The 17980-nt window shown below is 48.4% G+C and overlaps 2 protein-coding genes and 1 long non-coding RNA gene across 4 annotated transcripts; all 3 read right to left on the minus strand.

Annotated features, from left to right (window-relative positions):
* Window positions 1-52: 52 nt before the first annotated feature.
* LOC120965296 (uncharacterized) lies at window positions 53-3345 on the minus strand. Its single transcript, XR_005757982.3, has 2 exons — window positions 1052-3345; window positions 53-968 (listed from the first exon to the last, which is right to left on the minus strand). It is a non-coding gene; the product is annotated as an uncharacterized lncRNA (long non-coding RNA).
* A 2539-nt stretch (window positions 3346-5884) lies between these two features.
* LOC109767554 (uncharacterized) lies at window positions 5885-9437 on the minus strand. The gene has a single exon (XM_020326305.4). The coding sequence runs from the start codon at window positions 9192-9194 to the stop codon at window positions 6057-6059; it is 3138 nt and encodes a 1045-aa protein (XP_020181894.1). The 5' UTR covers window positions 9195-9437; the 3' UTR covers window positions 5885-6056.
* Window positions 9438-11381: 1944 nt separating this feature from the next.
* Window positions 11382-17956, minus strand: LOC109767556 (protein AMEIOTIC 1 homolog). Of its 2 annotated transcripts, none has more exons than XM_040390852.3 (11): window positions 17286-17956; window positions 16540-16617; window positions 15228-15378; window positions 15037-15116; window positions 13827-14890; window positions 13616-13700; window positions 13250-13312; window positions 12984-13046; window positions 12705-12788; window positions 12055-12597; window positions 11382-11948 (listed from the first exon to the last, which is right to left on the minus strand). In XM_040390852.3, exons 2-11 carry the CDS (start codon window positions 16600-16602, stop codon window positions 11814-11816), a joined length of 2331 nt encoding a protein of 776 aa, XP_040246786.1. In that variant the 5' UTR covers window positions 16603-16617; window positions 17286-17956; the 3' UTR covers window positions 11382-11813. The 2 variants fall into 2 exon arrangements, with proteins under 2 accessions (XP_040246786.1, XP_020181895.1); XM_020326306.4 differs by having other exon boundaries at window positions 15037-15113; window positions 17286-17955.
* Between the last annotated feature and the right edge of the window lie 24 nt (window positions 17957-17980).

The raw sequence follows: 17980 nt of genomic DNA on the forward strand, positions 1-17980 counted from the left end.
ACCTCCACCATCAAATTAGTCATCTCTAGCCCATAAAATCTCCATTCTTCCATTTTATTTTATGTTTGAACAACAAAAGGCACCAGAAGGTGCCAACTTCATTTAGCTCAAAAGTGTTCTTACATCAAGATTTACAGCAAGCTGATCATGCATGCAGCTGAGAGAACATAGAGATCAGATAATACAGCTGATGAACAAAGAGCTGAAAGAGAGACCAGAAGTGACAGGTTTTAGAGAGACACAACCTGATGAACTACAAGGTTTGGGACAGCAAGATCTTTCTACAGATAAGCAAGAAGGAACGACTGAGACTTGCATTTTATTCTGAAGAAGAAAAAGCCCAGGCTTGAGAGGAAGGCCGAAGAAGCCTGAAGATTGCATTGCATCATTTAGTGGCCTTAAACCTCACCCCTTTGCTCACTAGCAATAAACCGCATGTATTGTAAACTCTGGAACCTGAAAACTGGACAAAAGAGACACGACAGGACAAGAGCTGTGCCTATGAGCAGCAGCAAAACAACAAACTTGAGATTGCATATTCGGACGAAAAACCTGCTGAGCTAGATTATGAGCAATTCCATTCACTTCTCTAGATATATGGAATACTTGCGATCTCATATCAGCAGTGTGCCTGAAAAACTCAGCCAAAGGCTTGCGAATGCTCCAAGGGGTATGAGAATCCCTAATCTTACCAGAGGCAACCACCAAAGCGAGAGAGAGGCAGTCCATGAGAAAGGCTGGGCTAGCAATGTTGAGTTTCGAAGCTACTTGAGCAGCAAAAGAAAGGGCCAAAGCTTCTGCATGAAGAGGAGAATCTGTGGAAGGTGCTGAGGCTTGAATTTGCACATTAACTTCTATTTGATCATAGGGCACCGACAGATAAATACCAACTCCAGTAGCAACTGTTCCTGGAAGTAATCCTGGAACTTTGGCAGTCCTAAAAGCTGCATCAGAAAATATTTTTGGACCTGTAACAAGTAAATCAGACTTGAGTTAAGCCCTGCTTTGGAAGCTGATTAGGAAGAGGTTGAACTTGTGGCACATCCTGTACCTTAGATAAATAAGACATGTGATTACCAGAATCCAGGGACAAAGCTGTAGCAGCAACATGCACCTGATAAGGAAGAGCCCTATTCCTATCAAAAAGATAACCATTTCTAGCCTTCCAAAGACACCACAAAAAATTGAGAATATTAGAGATGGAACCATAAGGGTGCCTCATGCTAAGTAAAGCAATAAGAATAGAATGCATAGTTGAATGCCCGTGGACTAATATGTACGATCTAAGGAACCAAGGAGAGGAAAACCAAGCCGCTCGAGCAAAATGACAAAGAAAGAACAAATGAAGCTCGTCCTCCTGATGGCCGCACATACAACAATTCTGAGATATGTGAACCGAAAAACGTCCAGCCCGCAAACATGTAGGTAAAGCCCTCCAGTCTCCAGGCAAAAGTTTTCACCCTTGGGAGCACACTCTTTTGCTTCCAAATTAACATAAGAAGGTCCTTGAGCTGCAAAGAAAGTACTGTAGGAGCATTCCTGGGGTTAGCTTGGATTTCCTGCAAACAAAGCTTGTAAGCCGATTTAGAAGAACAAATGCCATTAGAAGAAAGGTCCCAACAAAGCAAATCTGGGCCCTCATCATCAATAATATCAGTTTGGATAATAACTGAGGCCATGGGCTGCTGAAAAAGAGAGAGAACAAGCTCATTATTCCAAACTTTTTGTCCAGGTAGCCACAGATCTTTAACCAAAGAAGGATATACAAAGTCAAGAGTTTGAGTAATAAGATGGTCATGAACGGACTCCTCCATTGTCAGTTACTCAGTTTATTACCATAGGTTCAACTAGAGCCAGGAGCTGCAGCTGCACATGCATTCCCCTGAACAGGTAAAATAATACAACACCAGCAATTCCTTCCTGGTACAAATAAGTCATCTCCCTAAACAGACCATGGGACGTTTCTCCAAAGGTTAGTAATTCCTTCTTGAAACGGAGGGAGTAATTAAAGTGGAAAGCAGAAATTCTGATCAGAGTACATCTGAAGATTAGTGTAAGCATAGAAACGAGTCTAACCGATCCAAGGGATGTCAGTCAGTTGTACAGTTAGGCAAGTTCTTCAGCTTGTTCAAGCAAGAGAAAATATACAACTCAATATAGCATAAAACAGAAATCATTGTCAGAAATATCATACAAGTTCCCTGTAAATATCCAAACAAACATTTTCGTGAGTCTCGTCTCATCTAGTTATGTTATCTAATAATATGTATTTCCAGAGACACATTAAGTCTGGCCAACTGCTGTGAACAGCCCCAGAAGCCAGCGCATGAACCGTGTATAGTCCCTGATGACAAAAACCCAGCCCTGGAGAGCATAGATTAGTTTTCAGGCTTCCATCTCGAAACATGGTGAGTTTTCTATATCAATAACAACATCAGTTGTTTGAATTTGCACCCTTGACCAAACCATGAAAATGAGCAAGCCGAGGTTAAGTGTCAGAGTATACCACTGACCATGCACGAAATTAGCACCATGCTACAGTCAGTTCAAGTCGACGATGCTGTGAAGTTCAGTGCGGGTAAACCTATCTCACTCTGTTCCATGATGCTAGGTAGGGGGCACCACCTGCTTCTCCGGAGAATAATTTGGTGGGTTCATCATTTTGTAATCCTGAGAAAATGCTCTAGTGAAAATAAATGTTTGATTTTGAGAAAATGATGTGCTGCGGAGACACAAGACATGGCCTGGGTGTGAATCGTAAAGGCAGAAAGAAACAATGGGGCAGCGGATAAGTGGCGCCACATGTCACTGATTACACGATGGTATTGATAGATAAGGTCAGATTTCAGACAACAGAATGGCCTGTCCACTTGTGTGTTTCCCCGGTGACATAAGGAGAGTTAGTTTCCTGTAAAGAGGACAGAGGGTAATATGAACCTTAAGAACACAAGAGCATAAATCCGTGACACGCAAAATGGTTCAAACCAGGAGATGCGCACTAGAAAATAGCTGTGTTGATTGCGTCTGCAGCAGACAGGGCTCGGTGCACAAGGGTTCAGGCCGGTGATTCTTTATGCTACCCTACTTTGGACGAAATTAAATACCAACCTAAGATCAAAATAACGATGAATCCTTACAACAGAACCAGACATATATACCTAGCAGATGAGGCTTTCGCGGCGTTTCAGCAGGCATAGTAGCTGCCAAATCCTATCGCAGACGCTCCCTAGCCCCTGGGTTTGCAGCATCTTTGACCACCATATTTACCTGGCCCTCAGAGGGCGTTTCGGCAGGCCATCCGCTTTGTGCATACATAGATAATGTAACTACCGTGATGAGTGTCGACTGCAATATAAATATATAAAGGAAACCCAATTTAGTGGATGCCTGCCTGCCAAACTAAATTTCCTTCAATAGGTGTAAGATGAATGCAGACCAAATAAACAGTCTACAGTGGTGCCAGGGGCAGAAACTAATAATTTTTGGACAAGGCATAGATGGTAGCTCGCTGCAAAGCTACTGGTACTGCTAAAACATACAGTTGTATGTACATGAAGAATACCACAACCATTGCGAAGGGCTAAGCTTAACTATGGTGATGGTAAACTGACAACGCTGCAGTCTAGGCGCCAAAAAAGGAAAAATCAGGGAGAAATACAACATGGCAATCTCACCTTCTTTTTGAAGATGTCCAGACGAAGTAACTTGGCACTTTGGCTTGGACTGGGATGCTCTTGACCACACGGACTTTATCCTGCAATTCGACGACACGGAGGCCAGAAATGAATTAGCTATTATCTGACGGACTGAAAGTGGAAAAACGGGTCAAACCATCGACAGTTGAACCAAGAGCAACATACTTCACATAGAATTCAGCGATCCCAAGGAGATCTTTGTTAATACACTAGCGGCACGCAGTGCTTTCACTGAATCCCCTACAGACTACAGAGGAGGGCAAGGAACGAAGTATAAACATGTAGTATGGAGCAGTGAGCAATGCATACCTGAAGTCTCAACGTGGTCATGACCGCAGTAACCTTAGTACAGTAGGTCTTAACCAGAATGCCAATCCGGTTGCCGTCAAAGGAGCTGCTGGACAATGGATTGTTTCACTCCTGTGTTCTATGTAGCTGTGGTCCTATTAAGGTTTCAAGGAAAATCGTGGAGCAAGTTTCCTCCTGTTAGAGCTATAATATCCATGGTTCGCTCACCACACAAGACCACCCTGATCTGATAATGGCTGCAACCACAGACAAGATAACACACGATGCAATCAGTTTATACAAATCAGTGGGGTTTCAGTATAGACTTCTCTGCTAAGCTGTAGTTCAATAAACCCGCAAAAAGAATACATGTGAGTAATAAGATCCAAGAACTGAGCTCAAACTAATTCTAGAGTGCGGTAGCCCTCAGGTGAAATGCCTGCATTGAGATGTAACCAGCAAAACCAAATGAGAAGTGAATTCAGACTGGACACATTGCATCATTGGCATGTGGGGTTCTCATAGATGGCATCTTTAGTAGGATTAGGAATGCTTATAAAATGACATTTTATATGTCTTGACTCCACATAAATTATACTAATGATATGCATAATCAATAGAAATCTGCAGAAGAACATACTGCCATCATTTAACTGGTAGGTTGCTATTAGATATGCAACAGATGAGGCATAGCTTAGTCTTCTCTGAAACTCAGTTATACTAGTGATACTTAACCAAATATATTTGCACTTGTATCAAATACTCCCTCCGTCCGAAAAAACTTGTCCCTCAAATGAATGTTTCTAGCACTAACCTGGTGCTAGATACATCCATTTGAGGAACAAGCTTGGGACAAACTTTTTCGGACGGAGGGAGTACTCACAAATGAACAGAATGAAAACACTTTCCTGCTTATTTATCTCACCTCCACAATCAAATAAGTCATCATCGAACCCATAAAATTACCATTCTTCCATTGTCAGTTTGTCATAGATTCACCTACAGTCAGGAGCTGCAGCAGCTGCACATGCCCCTGAACAAGTACAATAATACAACACCAGTAATTCCTTCCTGGTACAAAGAAATCATCTCCCTACACAGGCCATAGGATGTTCTCCAAAGGTTAGTAACACACTCATCTCTCTCCAAGTTAATCAGGTTCTGATAAATTCTGAATGTTTGGTTTCATAAGTGAATGAATGCCATAGAATAAGCACCAGGACGACAGATAACATACATAAACCGTGCCATGAATGATCAGAACCAACGCTGCCAAAGACAATGCAAAATAGTATGTCACCATGATCAAAACATAGCAACTAATTGAAGTGGAAAGCAGACAGAGTACACCTGAAGATTCGTGTAAGCATAGAAACGAGTTTAACCGATCCAAGGGATGTCAATCGGTTGTTTGACAAGTTAAGATTTTAAAGACATGTCAAAGAAGATAGCCCTGAGGGTTTTGGCAAGCAACTCAGTTATACAGTTAAGCAAGTTCTTCAGTTCACTGAAGCAAGAGAAAATATACAAATCAATATAGCACAAAACAGAAATCATTGTCGGAAATATCATACAAGTTCCCCACAACTGTCCTACCAAACATGTTGATTAGTTATTTCTAACAGTCTATATCAAGAATAGCCAACTGCTGTGAACTCAAGGTAGAGTAATAACAATTTGAGAATTAAAAGAAACTGAAGGAATTAAGCGGAAAGTAAGATTTCTGGAACAACTCAAAATTGTCCAGTACCAAAGAAGAAAAAACAAGAGTTAGGATAAAACAAAAAATATCTAGAGAGTTCCTGCATAACTGGGCATGTGATCAAATAGGGTAGCCAACATGATAGGAATATCAGCAACCCATAACAGACAACTAAACATTCTCTAATATATCACACATGTGACAAAACAATCCAGTAATAATTTCTCAAGCAAAACATACCAGTAAAAATGAAAAATAATCAAAGCCATATGGTCACATTGATTCCATATTTGATATTGTCTTGTATTGCAGTTTACCAGCACAAAACCAGGGACAATGATACACTTTCCCTACCTAACAAAAAAGTACAGCTATGTTTTCCTAGAGAGAGTTCGCTGTTTCGTGCCATGCTCCACAACTTTCTCTTCAACGTGCAATCCTTTCCTCCGCCTCACGGAATTCATAAGTTTCTTAGCCAAGTTTGGCCCAATGCTTGCCCCATCTCCAAACTCTTCAATCTCCTCCTGTGACTTTGGGACAAAAAAAGGGTCCTCCTGAATAGCATCCCAGTGGCTAAGAACAAGCAGCGCGCTGGCTGCACCTGATGTTAATGTCCTGAGCTGACTAGAAAATCCAATGCTCTCGGCAACAGGCAAGTAAGCATGCACTGTAAATACTGAAGTCCCTTCTTGCATCTCTTCTTTCAAAATCTTCGCTCGTCTCCTACCAAGAACTGCATATGTTGAACCTAGTTGCTGAGTCGGGGTGGTCAATTCACAGAAATACATGCCTTCGACAAGCCTTGGGTTGTTCTGAAGAACGGCTGCTCGGCATGCTTCTTTAACTGCGGTTATTACTTGGCCACTGAAGATGTTGTATTGATCAGATTGATGGGCAGCATCAGAGTTGTCAGCAAATATGTAAGGCTCAATGATAAATGCCAGACCCCACATTGGTTCATCACATAAAGGCCCTGCGTTCGTGGCAAACTGAAATCCTGAAAGAATGCTGTTCCTTAGTGCCACAGATTCTAGATGTAACGATTCAGGAGTATCTGCTGATGATTTACTGCTGTCAGGAGTATGGTTAGCTTCAGCATCAGATCCACTCACAAACCCCAATCTCTCAGAAAAATCTGCTCTACCACGCACAAGAATACCTTGCCTTCCATCTTCCATGGTTATCACACCATCACTTGATTCAACATCAGGCAAGAGAAGGAAGTTTGGGCCAACCTGCCAAGGACCCAAGGACCAGATCCTTTTGAGGTAGCCAAGCCATGTCTTTCTATACTTCTGAAGTTTTTCTTTATCCACTTGCTCAGAAATGGCCTCCAATTCACTGTCTATTGCACTGACCATGCGCTGCCTAAGCATCGCAACAGAATCACAATCATCTTGAGAAATTTGTGGGTTTAACATTACACTCCTCTTTGCTGTTTTCCCCTCCATTATTTGACCAAGCAGTTGATCACTTTCTTGGAGGACCTTAGTCAGAGCATTGGGAAGTCTTAGGACCTGAACTCTCACAGTGCATCTCCCGTTTGGAGTAGTCCTCTCAACGAATGCATGCGGAGCCTTCAAGCCTTCCAGTAAGCCAGCACCTTCTCCTTCGATCGTCTCTTTAAAGGAGACCAGGGGGTCCGAAACGACCAATTTAACCTTTGCAAACCTTTCCTCCAGATCCTTTTTGCACCGCTCCAAATGAACCTCCCCAGCTGCGGCAAGGATATGTTCACCCCTGTGCGTGACAGTGTACTCAACAAATGGGTCTGCTCGGTTAAGAAGCTTGATCCCTTTAACAAGAGCTCCCAGATCCGTCGGGTTGGCGGGCTCAATTGCAACCTTAAGCATCGGAGACACCTGGAACATCATACTTGAGAAGGGCCAGCAATTCTTGGTGGATGACAATGTGGCACTCTTCAATATATGCTGCCCAAGGCCCTGAATTGCAACCACATTCCCAGCACTCACACTGGCAACTGGCCTCAAGCCCTGCCCCAGCATTTCATACAAGTATTGCAGCTCAATCTCCTGTACATGCTTCTGCACTGCATCCCCTTTCAGTGGATCATACAACCCCGACAGCACAAAAACCTTCTGCCCTGCACGAAGAACCCCGCTAAACACTCTCGCAAATGCCATAAAACACTCCTCTGATTCACTTGCATCCTCGTGGTTCAACAACTCGCCATGCACCCCCTTCGGTGGCAACATCTTACATGGCACCGCAAACATCTTCGACACATACACCACCACCGGTGAATCTGCACCCGCGTCACAGGTCTCCACACACCTTCTCACCCTCTCTGCCTCCAAGACAACCTCAGCGCAACCAGCAGCATCCTCTGTTGCAAGCTCCCTCTTTGGCATAAGCCTTGCAACCCTGGCCCCTTGAGCGACAACAGGGTCAGGAGTGCATTCGACCACCATTGCCATCACTGCATCTGCCAGCGGCAGCCACCGGCTCATCACAGACTGCAAAACTAACTTTGGGTCCTTGTTCTGCAGCTCCCGCTGCGGAATGTTCAATTTGAAGTTGCTAATGACCTTCTGAACTATCTCCCCGTCCTGCCCCAGCACTCCCTCGTACAATTTCCATAGGGGCTTCAGAATGAACTCCACAAACATGGGCTCCCGGTCAGTACCCTCCACCGCCTTCTTTCCCACAATCATAAAATTCTTCTTACCCTTCTTATCCACCTTTTTGTCCAAGTATCGCGGCCCCCAAAATCCTCTCAGCAAAGCAGAGGCGCTGGCGCCAAGCTTGGTGGCGTACAACTCAGCGAAGTGGTGGATGCGGAAGCCCCAGCCATCGAGGGCGCAGGCGAAGACGACATTGCCCTTCTGGGGCTGGAAGGCGTCCTCCTCGTCGTCATCAGCATCGTCCGGGAGATCGTCCTGCGAGGCTGACGAGCTGGAGGACGGTTGGTCCTCGAGGGAGGCGAGGACGGAGAAGTAGGAGTGCGACCGCAGCGCGGAGTAGATGGAGTTAACGTCGGCGAGGATGCGGTGCAGGCGCGTGTAGGCCTCGGCGGGGGTGAGGTGGAGCTCGGTGATGAGGCGGTCGAGCTTGTTGAGGACGAGGCAGGGGCGGAGGCGCTCGAGGAAGGCCTGGCGCAGCGCGGCGTGGGTCTGGATGTGGACGCCCTCGACGGCGTCGACGAGGATGAGCGCCGAGTCGGAGAGGCGCGCGGCGGAGGAGACCTCGGAGCAGAAGTCGATGTGGCCCGGGGAGTCGATGAGGTTGACCCGGTGCGCGGCGGGGCCGTCGCCGTAGCGGAGGAGCACGGCGGCGGACTTCATGGTGATGGCCCGGCGCTGCTCCTCGTCGAGGTAGTCCATGAAGCGGAGGCGGCCGGCGAGCCTGGGGTGGAGCAGGCCGTCGCCGCAGGAGGCGACGAGGTGGTCCGCCAGCGTGGTCTTCCCGTGGTCGACGTGCGCCAGGATGCACGTGTTGCGGACGCGCCGGGGGTCCGCCGGCAGCGCCGTGCTCTCTGCCGCCGCCATCGCGGTGGGAGGTGGTGCTAGTTAAGTCGGGCTAGGGGGAACGTGGAGGCGGCGAGGAAGCCGGCGGCGGCGGTGGGTGACGCGGGTTTGGGGAGGGAGGCTGATCCGGGCGGATGGGCGGCGGCAGAGGAGCGGCGGCGGCGGCGGCGGGGAGAAACCCTAGCGCTCGTGTCGGGACGAGGGGATTTGTCCCTGCGGAAGAGGAGGAGCGGACCGAAACGATTGTCTCCTAGTGGCAATCTGACCGTAAATACTGATAGTTTTAGGGGCAAAGGGGTATACCGGTCGGATTCTAAGTGGCTCTGGCCCGGTCCGAAGGAACTTGGCGCTCAAGTTTGATCCACCAAACTTGGCAGCAACGAAAAGGCGCTTCTATAATCTCAAAAAAGAGAAAACATAAATAAAAACCAAAGCCTGTTTACAGGAGTTTTATGAAAAAAGGATAGTAATTTTGTAAAAAATAATATTTGAAGCCCTTTAGTTTGCAGGAATGGATTCCCCTATTCCTATGCAGGATAGAAACCAATCTTTCACAATTCAAAGAAAAAAAAGCCTAGGTTCAATGGAAAAATTCATATTCTATTGTTGGTCATTTTTATATTTTATATTGGGTGTAAGGCAACCACACTATTAAGAGGGGTGCATCTTGAACATACCGTGAAAATCAACTGCATGCACACATACAAAAATGCACCCAAAGTCATGCCTGGGATCTAATATAAAGAGAGAGCCCTTGAATAAGCTGTTAACGCACCTGTTCCGAATAGCCTGGAACATCAGAGGCAGCTTCCGGGCAGGTTCTGTCGGACTAAGAGAGTTTACATCGCAGTTGCAAACTACATGGATACCCGGGAACTTCCAAGGGTTGAAACCTCCGTGCATTAAGAGAGGTTATAATTTTGGTCCAAACTCTTTGTAAACCCCGGAACTTCCAGCCCTGCCTAGAACTTCCGAGCCGCGTAGAAAATGTGCCGTAACAGTTTGATTTGGGGGTTAGCTATAAATATCCCAATTCTTGCCCAAGAAGAAGGTGACAACTCCCCCCCCCCCTCTCATTCATTGTTCTTCCTCAAATTACTTGGAGATATCCCACCCCTTTCACTCAAATATTTTGGAAAGTGAAAGAGAAGTGCTCTATCTACACTTCCACCAACCAAAAGTTGAATGCCCCTAGTTTCCATGGTGGTCTTTTTATTCTTGGAGGTCATATACTCCTGGGCGATAGGAGTCCCCAGTGAGAAATCAAGTTGTGATCTTCTTCGATGCTTGTGAAGGTTTGAAGGCCGCATCAAGGTTTACCACCAGAGGTTGAGAAACACATTCGTTGTGATATATCTCAAGGAGAATAGGGTGACTCTTCATGATAACACCCATCCCTCCGACGGTGACTAGCTTCCCTTCAAGAAAGTGAACATTGGGATACATCCTCGTCTCTAGATTCTCTAGTTATCCCTAACCCTGGCTCTTTAGTTGTGGCTTATTTTCGTCACTTGACCTTGCATTCACTACATGTTGTGGCTTATCGATTTGTTTATCTCACTGCAGCAAGTTTACGCATGCCGTTATAGTCCGCATGGCCTAAACTCACTAATAATTAATTAAAATTTACAGTTGTTGTTATTCACCCTCCTCGGGCCATCTCGATCCTTTCAGGCACAGACATGTCAAAGATGCGGTGGGGGGGGGGGGGCACCCTCCACGCGGTCGCAGCGTCGGTGTTAACAACCAATGCGAATTAGGCAAGCGCGGCGGGAAACTCCCAAAGGTGTGCGAGCACGAGATGTGTACAAATAGATTTGTTATGCAGTGAGAAGGTGCCAAATGCTAAAATCCCAAAGCGGTAAGGCGGAAACGGGGTGAGTCTTATTGCACTTTACAGGCGTGCATGATGATTTTTATAATTTGAGCACTTACGTGACATCACTGAAATATTTCAAGGATCTACATTGCACTCCTCTCTAATTTTCAGATGGAGGGCTAGCGGTAATGCCATTTGGAGTAAGATATAGTCAGATAACGAGTTTATATGTGTTTCTACCTAGTTTGAGGTGTACATAGAATTCAAACGATCTAGTAGGTGTGAATGTGTGATCGACCATAGATGCACGGTGTCACCACTCGAGAATATAGCTGCACAGCAGGAAATGAAAAATAAATCAGAATGATAGTATGAAGTCTATATAAATATAAGGAGCCCACAAAACACACATTCCATTCCATTTGAAATGTGTCACAAAAAGGGCAGTCGAAGGAAGCAACTGACAGACATAGTGGAGTCATCAACAGGCATTGGCGAGCCACCAACCAAAGTCACGTTTCCGGCAATACATCCATCCTCGACACCAACTAGAAACTTTTTTGACGACGAATAAATTGCAAACTGCTGCTATCGGACTGTAACCAAGGTGTGACCGACCGACTGACTGACTGTAATCGAGAACCGCCGAGACCATGTAGTAACTTGTTTCTCACTTTCGTTAATCTATCTCTCTTTTTTTGTTTTATCTTATCCTCTCTATGTGTTTGTGCAGTTTTTATCTTAACCTATGATGATCACCGTACCGTACCGATCGTGGTAGTATCTCATATGCAGGGGAGGGGAAGGGAAGGAGCTCAGCTTCAGCAGTAGGAGGGAGTGGCGAGGGCCAGGTCCGTGCCCACGGTGCTCATCCCTCCGACCTCCAGGTTGGGCATGGCCATCCTCCTCCCCCCCTGCTGCAGCAGACTAGCACCGCAGGGCGACGACGGCGAATCCTGCGCGCGCACAGCCAAACAAACACAACACGCATTGATCGATCAGCGTCAGTTTGCTGCCTTGATTTGGCGGGGAGATGAAGACTGAAGAGGCAAGTGTACTGACCATGTGGCGCAAGGTGAGGCCGGCGAAGGGGTGCAGGGCCGGGACGGTGAACCCTGCGGTGAAGAGGGGCTGTGGCTGGAGGGGTGACCTCGGGCTGGGCAGGGCCAGCAGCTTGCCGGCGTTGGTGGTGGACGACGCCGATGGCGGCGTGGAGAAGTAGTCCCCCGCCCCCAGCATCGCCTGCTCCTCTGCCATCACCACCTCAACTGCTGTGGCACGGCCGATGCGGGGGAGCTGGTGGTGGTCCATGCTGATGCCGCTGCTGCCGCCCCCGCTCCCGCTCATGTCGGTGCCGGTGCTGCTTGGCCACAGGAACGTGCCCTGTGGCTTGCAGATGCGGAAGCTGCTCTTCCTGGCCGTCCTCTTCTCGCCGGCGCTAACATCTGAACGCTGCCTGCTCTGGCTCTGGCTCTGGCTCTGGCTCTGGCTCTGCTCACCACCACCAAAATCTAGCGCCCGCCTGCCCTCGTTCTGACCCACACCCACCTCCTCTATTGCAATACGCTTCAGCTTCTCTCCATTTTCTGCCAACAGAAATTGTTCCTGTGGAATCAAAATGGAAAACAGCGATTTATTACTCCAGGAACACAGAGATAGCCTGGGACAGAGTTCAGTAATTCTATGCAATGCAACAGGGCTCTGCTACCTACCTTCAAAGACAAGAAGGAGCTGGAGAGAGAAGCCATCTGCTCCTCCAGCTTATCGTTCTTTTCAACTACAAAATCATACTTATCCTGAAAAAGAACCCAGCTCATCTCAGTTACTAGTAGTGTCATTGTACTGCAGACATTACAGCAGAATAAGCAGAGAACATGCTGACTCAAATCAAGACATTCTTAAGAACCTTCATGGCCTAGTTAGATAAATAGACATCACAATGCAATGGTGGTATGCAAATAGTAGGAATTCATTTAGCAACATGAGTGTACCTTCAGTGACCGCACCTCCTTCTTTAACTTACTGTGTTTCTGAACCACATTCTCGTAGGTGTCCTGTAATTCAAAAATGCAACATCATATATTTACTTGCAGCTAACAAAGGCTCACCAATGTGCATATATATAGCTATGCACCGCAGTTAAAAAGGATCAAAATGGTTCAACTAATGCTAAATTCTCTTAAAAACTCGAGCACTAACATGTACAGTTTGCTTAGTCTGGGATGGACTGTTAGAATTTCTGAAGGCAATCAATTACCTTCAAAGACGACACCTGCTTCTCTAGCTTTTCATTTGCGTTAACCACCTTCTGGTACTTCTCCTGAGAAACAAAACAAGCAAAGGAGGTGGCTTAGATATAGTAAAGAGTAAACCAGAACAATGAAACCAAATTCTTAATTAAGAACTAGTATGTGCTTAACACCTTGTTATACATTGTTAGTTGGGAGACCAGATTAAAGATGATCAGAAGTGCAGTTCCAAAAGGGTTGTGTGTTTGATGCAGCAACAAAACTTTGTATGTTTGAAATCACCTTTCCTCAGAAGTACACAAAAGAGGAACAGAGGGAAATACTTGGATAGGGAAATCGACAGGATCTTAGTATAATATGAAGGACATGGTTACCTTCCATGAACTGTAAGCTCTTTCAGCCTCAGATTTCGCTTCCTTGCCCAGTTCCACCATGTTAGAACTCAGTTGCTCCATGTTCCTTGACATCACCAAGAGGGGGAACAATGTTGGAAATCAAACAATTTGCTCTATTGCAGGCGAACGCATGAAGGGGAAACTGCGATGGGCAGTCAGAAAAATGGGGACACGTCAGAAAAATGGATACCTTTTGACATCATTGAGCTCCTCAGCGAGCTCCTCCGTCTGCCTCTTAATCAGGAGATCACCGGCAGCTGGGGACACGTCATCACCGGGCTTCCACCCGGGCGGCGGCACCCAGTACGGATCAGCCACGCCGGCCTGCCGGCGCACCTCCGCCAGCTCGGCTGGCTCCAGCCAGTACTCCATGGCGCCATCCGCGTTGTGACGGCGCCGGAACCGGTCCGTGCTGCCGTCGGGCACCCTCCCGGCCATGTGCTTGAGCAGGTGGTCCAGGAGGCCGGTGTCGCCGATGCGCTTGCGGGCTTGCTCCCGCAGCGCCTGCCGCATCACCGGGGCGCCGAGGGTGGCGCCGCTGGAGCGCATGATCTCGAGCAGGCTCCTCTCCGCCGCCGCGTACCGCTCGGCCGACCACCGCTCCTTGCCGCGCCGAGGGTCGCCGTCTCTAGACTCCACGTGGCGCCTCTTCGGCTTCTTGGGGCTCTTGTATGCCTTGCTCTTCTTCTTCTTCGCCGGGTTGCCGGGCTTGTCCTTGCTTCCCTCTGCCTCGTCCCGCTTCCTCTTGGCTCTGATTGAGCTCCTCCTGTCATCTTCCTGAGCCGGGCGCTGCAGCTCCTTGACGCTGGCCTCTGTTTCGTAGCCGCCGATGCTGGCCTCCTTGGCAACTTCGCGATGCCGGCCAATGTACCTGACGCGGCGCCGCACGCCCCACCCGGCGCCATCGCACTTCAGGGTGGCGAGGAGACAGGAGCTGACCGCCGGCGCCTTGGGCGGAGCAGGCGGAGCTTCAGGCGACGACAGCGCGTCCTGTGCCGTTGCTGGGCCAGACGACGCGCTGAAGTCGAAGACGCAGGGGTTGACAAGCCAGAAGCTGTCCTGGTGCATCTCGCCCTCGAGCTCCTGCTCGGCCACCCGGTGGCGCAGGATGCGCGCGGCGTGGTTGCTGCTCATGACGAAGCGCTCGTCAAGCTCTGGCCCGGAGCTGGGCACCCGGAACGAGGAGAAGAAGCTCCGCAGCGCCAGGAGGGACGGGAAGCTCACAGTGATGTCGTGGCTCGTGTACTCGCTCACCTACATACACGGCCGGAGATCACATAAGAAACAAGCCAGATCAAACACCTCGTACTCCAAGAAACAGTGACAGTGAGGCACAACACACTCTAGAGCCACCTGCGTTGCACGGTGAAAAGTGACAGAAGAGAAGACAGAATTCTTACCTTAACCACGCGTATGGACTTGAGATGGATTGGAGATTTGGGGGGCAGCATGTCGTGGTCGATCTCGTAGAACCCTCCTGCTGACCAGACCAAATTATGAGGTGAAAACCAATTTCAACAACAACTTGGCATGAACAGGAATGGAGGATTGCACTGACGTTCCATGTCCGAGACCAGCATTGCTCACTCACCAGCATGATAGGTGGGGATGGCAGAGGTTGACAGGCTCTGTCTGCTGACGGGCGAGCTGGGCGGTTGGATCTTGGGGCTGCTATCATCCTTGCCAGTTGTGTTGTGGACTGCAGACCTCTTCTTGTAGTAGAACCTGGGCACCTGTGGCCTCTGCGAAAGGTTGTACAGTCAGAACAGGTGAGACAGATGCATGATTCGTGTAGATAAAGAGAATCAAGGAGAACAGTGGGACTGAAATGGAAATGCTTTGGGGGGTGGACGTGTGATGGGAAGACCCAGTCATGCTAAAGGGAAACACATTTCAACACCACACATTCCAACCACATTGTACCAATTCAGAATAATTTGTTTCCTGTTCTTGTTGGATAATCTAACAAATTGCAGATACTGGCTATTGTCTACTGGGTGGTTGGTCCCATCTGCTCCATATTCGGGGTTTGTGTGTAGCCAATATTTAGTATTGGACACATTCTCAGACTTTGGACAATGACAACTGAAATCGAACTACAGTACTAGTTTCAGCCATGAAAGCATCCGCAACATAAGTATTCGGGACGAATTGAGAAAATTTTCATTTCTAGTTGCACCAATAACTAATGGATTCAGCAAAAATCAACAAAAAGTTGCTGAAAGTGGCACTCGCTGAGCAAGCTACTTTCAGTCTTTGTTTTCTCAGTGTACTCTTAACTCTTAAGCAGATTTAGCACTGCACTTCACAGGTGTCAGCTGTTCAAGGATCAGTTGCACCCAAAAATACACTGGTGCATGCATCATCAACAGACCATCATAATGACATGAGACTTCACCTTAATTAACACCAAACAGGAGCATCTTTAGCAACTACCCCTACAACTCCAGTTAGAAACATTAATTAATGCTTTTCAACAGAATTCTGTTCATTTAGTTGGGAAATCACATTCCATTTTAGCATGGGGGGTCCGGATCTAGTACCATGCATGCACTAGTTGGACTTCCATCTTTTCCATCCGAAATGCACTCCACTCTCCGATTCTAGTATACTTTTAGCTACCTACTAACGTCAATTAGTTAAGCCAGAACGCATTAACACGGAACTGGCCAACTAGCAAACGATCTACCACTTCGCTGCTGATGTAACAAACTGACACTGCATACACCGTCGTATCAACCTCCAACCGTAACGTTAAACACACACACACACACACACACACAGAGTAGATTAAAAAGTAGACAGATCCAACAGATTGCCCCAGAGATGAACAAAAAGGCAAAAGCAAGCCGAACTGGCAAAAGAAAAGCTGGTGATCTTCAGGTACGTAGGGAGGCACGTACCATGGGGGAGTCCTGCGTGTGAGCCGCGGACGGAGGAGTGGTCCTCACCGCCTCCGCGTCCATCTGCCTCCGCGTTGTCTGCCGCAAGAAGAAACAAAAGCGCACGGATTAACCACTCGTTGAACTGCGAAAGCTTGCCCCTCAAATCGAATCGAATCGAAGAATTAAGAGGAAGGAACCACATCGAAGAGTAAAACCCTAGCCGATGCTCCTTGCTGCCGTTGCCGACCCAAACAGAAAAGCATGCGGAAAAATCGGGTAGATGTCCCAAAACACAACGGGAAAAAAATTACGGGGCAAACGATCGGCGACCCGAATTGTGGAGCGACGAAGGCATTGCGTCGAGCAGCAGCAGCGCATGTGGTAGTTCCTCCTCGCTGACGCCGCTGCGAGAATAAGGCAGAAGAAAAGAGGGGGAGGCCTCGAAAAGCAGCGGAAAAACCCAACCGAAATGGAGAAGAAAAACCCGACGCTTTTGCAGGCAGATTAAAGCGGCTTTGGGCCTGCCATGGAGTCGCCCAGCGCGGTACGAGCCGATCCCCGCTGCTGCGCCATGGTCCCAGGCCAGTACCCTTCTCCGACGACCGAAACACGCAAGAGACCACAGGAAAACCAGAGACCGATGCTGCGCGCGAGGATCGGAGAACGGATCTGGTACCACAGAGAAGCAGCAGAAACGCGGACGAAGACGAGAGAAACACTTGGCACGCGTGCTTCGAAAAACCTTGGAGACGAACACTACTCACCGTGGACCGCGCCGCTGCGTGGCGGATCGGCGGCGAGGAAATATATAGGGCCGTACGGAATGCGGCGAGATTTGGTGGGGAGGAGAAATAATTAAAATAAATCAAGCGGGCGGGCGTGCGTGCGACGAACTGGGCGGATGGATCTGAAAGGCTTGGGTTTTTGGGTGCGAGGCTAGGCTAGGGCATGGCGGTGGTGGGCGGATGAAGAGAGGCTGGGGTTTCTCCCCGGCCGTCCCGATCGGTGGATCGGTCGATCTCCGGTGGCCGCGGTTGGTTAAATAGGGGGAGGGAGGGACGGGGAGAGTGCGTGCAGGATCTTGCTTGCTACGTAGAGAGAGAGAAGGGAGGGGTGTAAAGCGAGGGACGTGTTTGTGTGTGTGTGACTTGTGGCAGGGGCAGATCGTATCGTGTGCTGTGCTGTGGGCCTGTGGCCTGCAGAGAAGAGAGAGATTCGCTCGCGCAGAGGGGAGAGAGAGAGAGAGAGGGGTTTGGCAGGACAGTGTAGCGGACGGAACGGCCACCCGGCCAGCGCCGTCGCGGCGCTGACCAAGCGAGAGGGGGACGGGGACGGTCGCTGGCGTGCGGGGCCCGGAGACGGCGAGGGCGGGAGGGTCGTCGGTGGGCCAAGCGTGTCGGCGAGCCACCGCGGCGCGCGAAGGGGCTTTCGGCGACGACCGCGGCGGGAGGCAAAAGTA

This window comes from Aegilops tauschii, chromosome 5 (assembly GCF_002575655.3).
Source record: "Aegilops tauschii subsp. strangulata cultivar AL8/78 chromosome 5, Aet v6.0, whole genome shotgun sequence".
Classification (NCBI taxonomy): Eukaryota; Viridiplantae; Streptophyta; class Magnoliopsida; order Poales; family Poaceae; genus Aegilops; species Aegilops tauschii.

Bases quoted from the DNA above. Each gene is read 5' to 3' on its own strand.
- LOC109767554 (XM_020326305.4), bottom strand. From the start codon at position 9,194: ATGGCGGCGGCAGAGAGCACGGCGCTGCCGGCGGACCCCCGGCGCGTC.
- LOC109767556 (XM_040390852.3), bottom strand. From the start codon at position 16,602: ATGGACGCGGAGGCGGTGAGGACCACTCCTCCGTCCGCGGCTCACACG. The intron at 13,047-13,249 runs GTAATTGATTGC...TTTGAATTACAG, and splicing joins AGCAGGTGTCGTCTTTGAAG to GACACCTACGAGAATGTGGT. The intron at 12,598-12,704 runs GTAGGTAGCAGA...TTGATTCCACAG, and splicing joins GCTCCTTCTTGTCTTTGAAG to GAACAATTTCTGTTGGCAGA.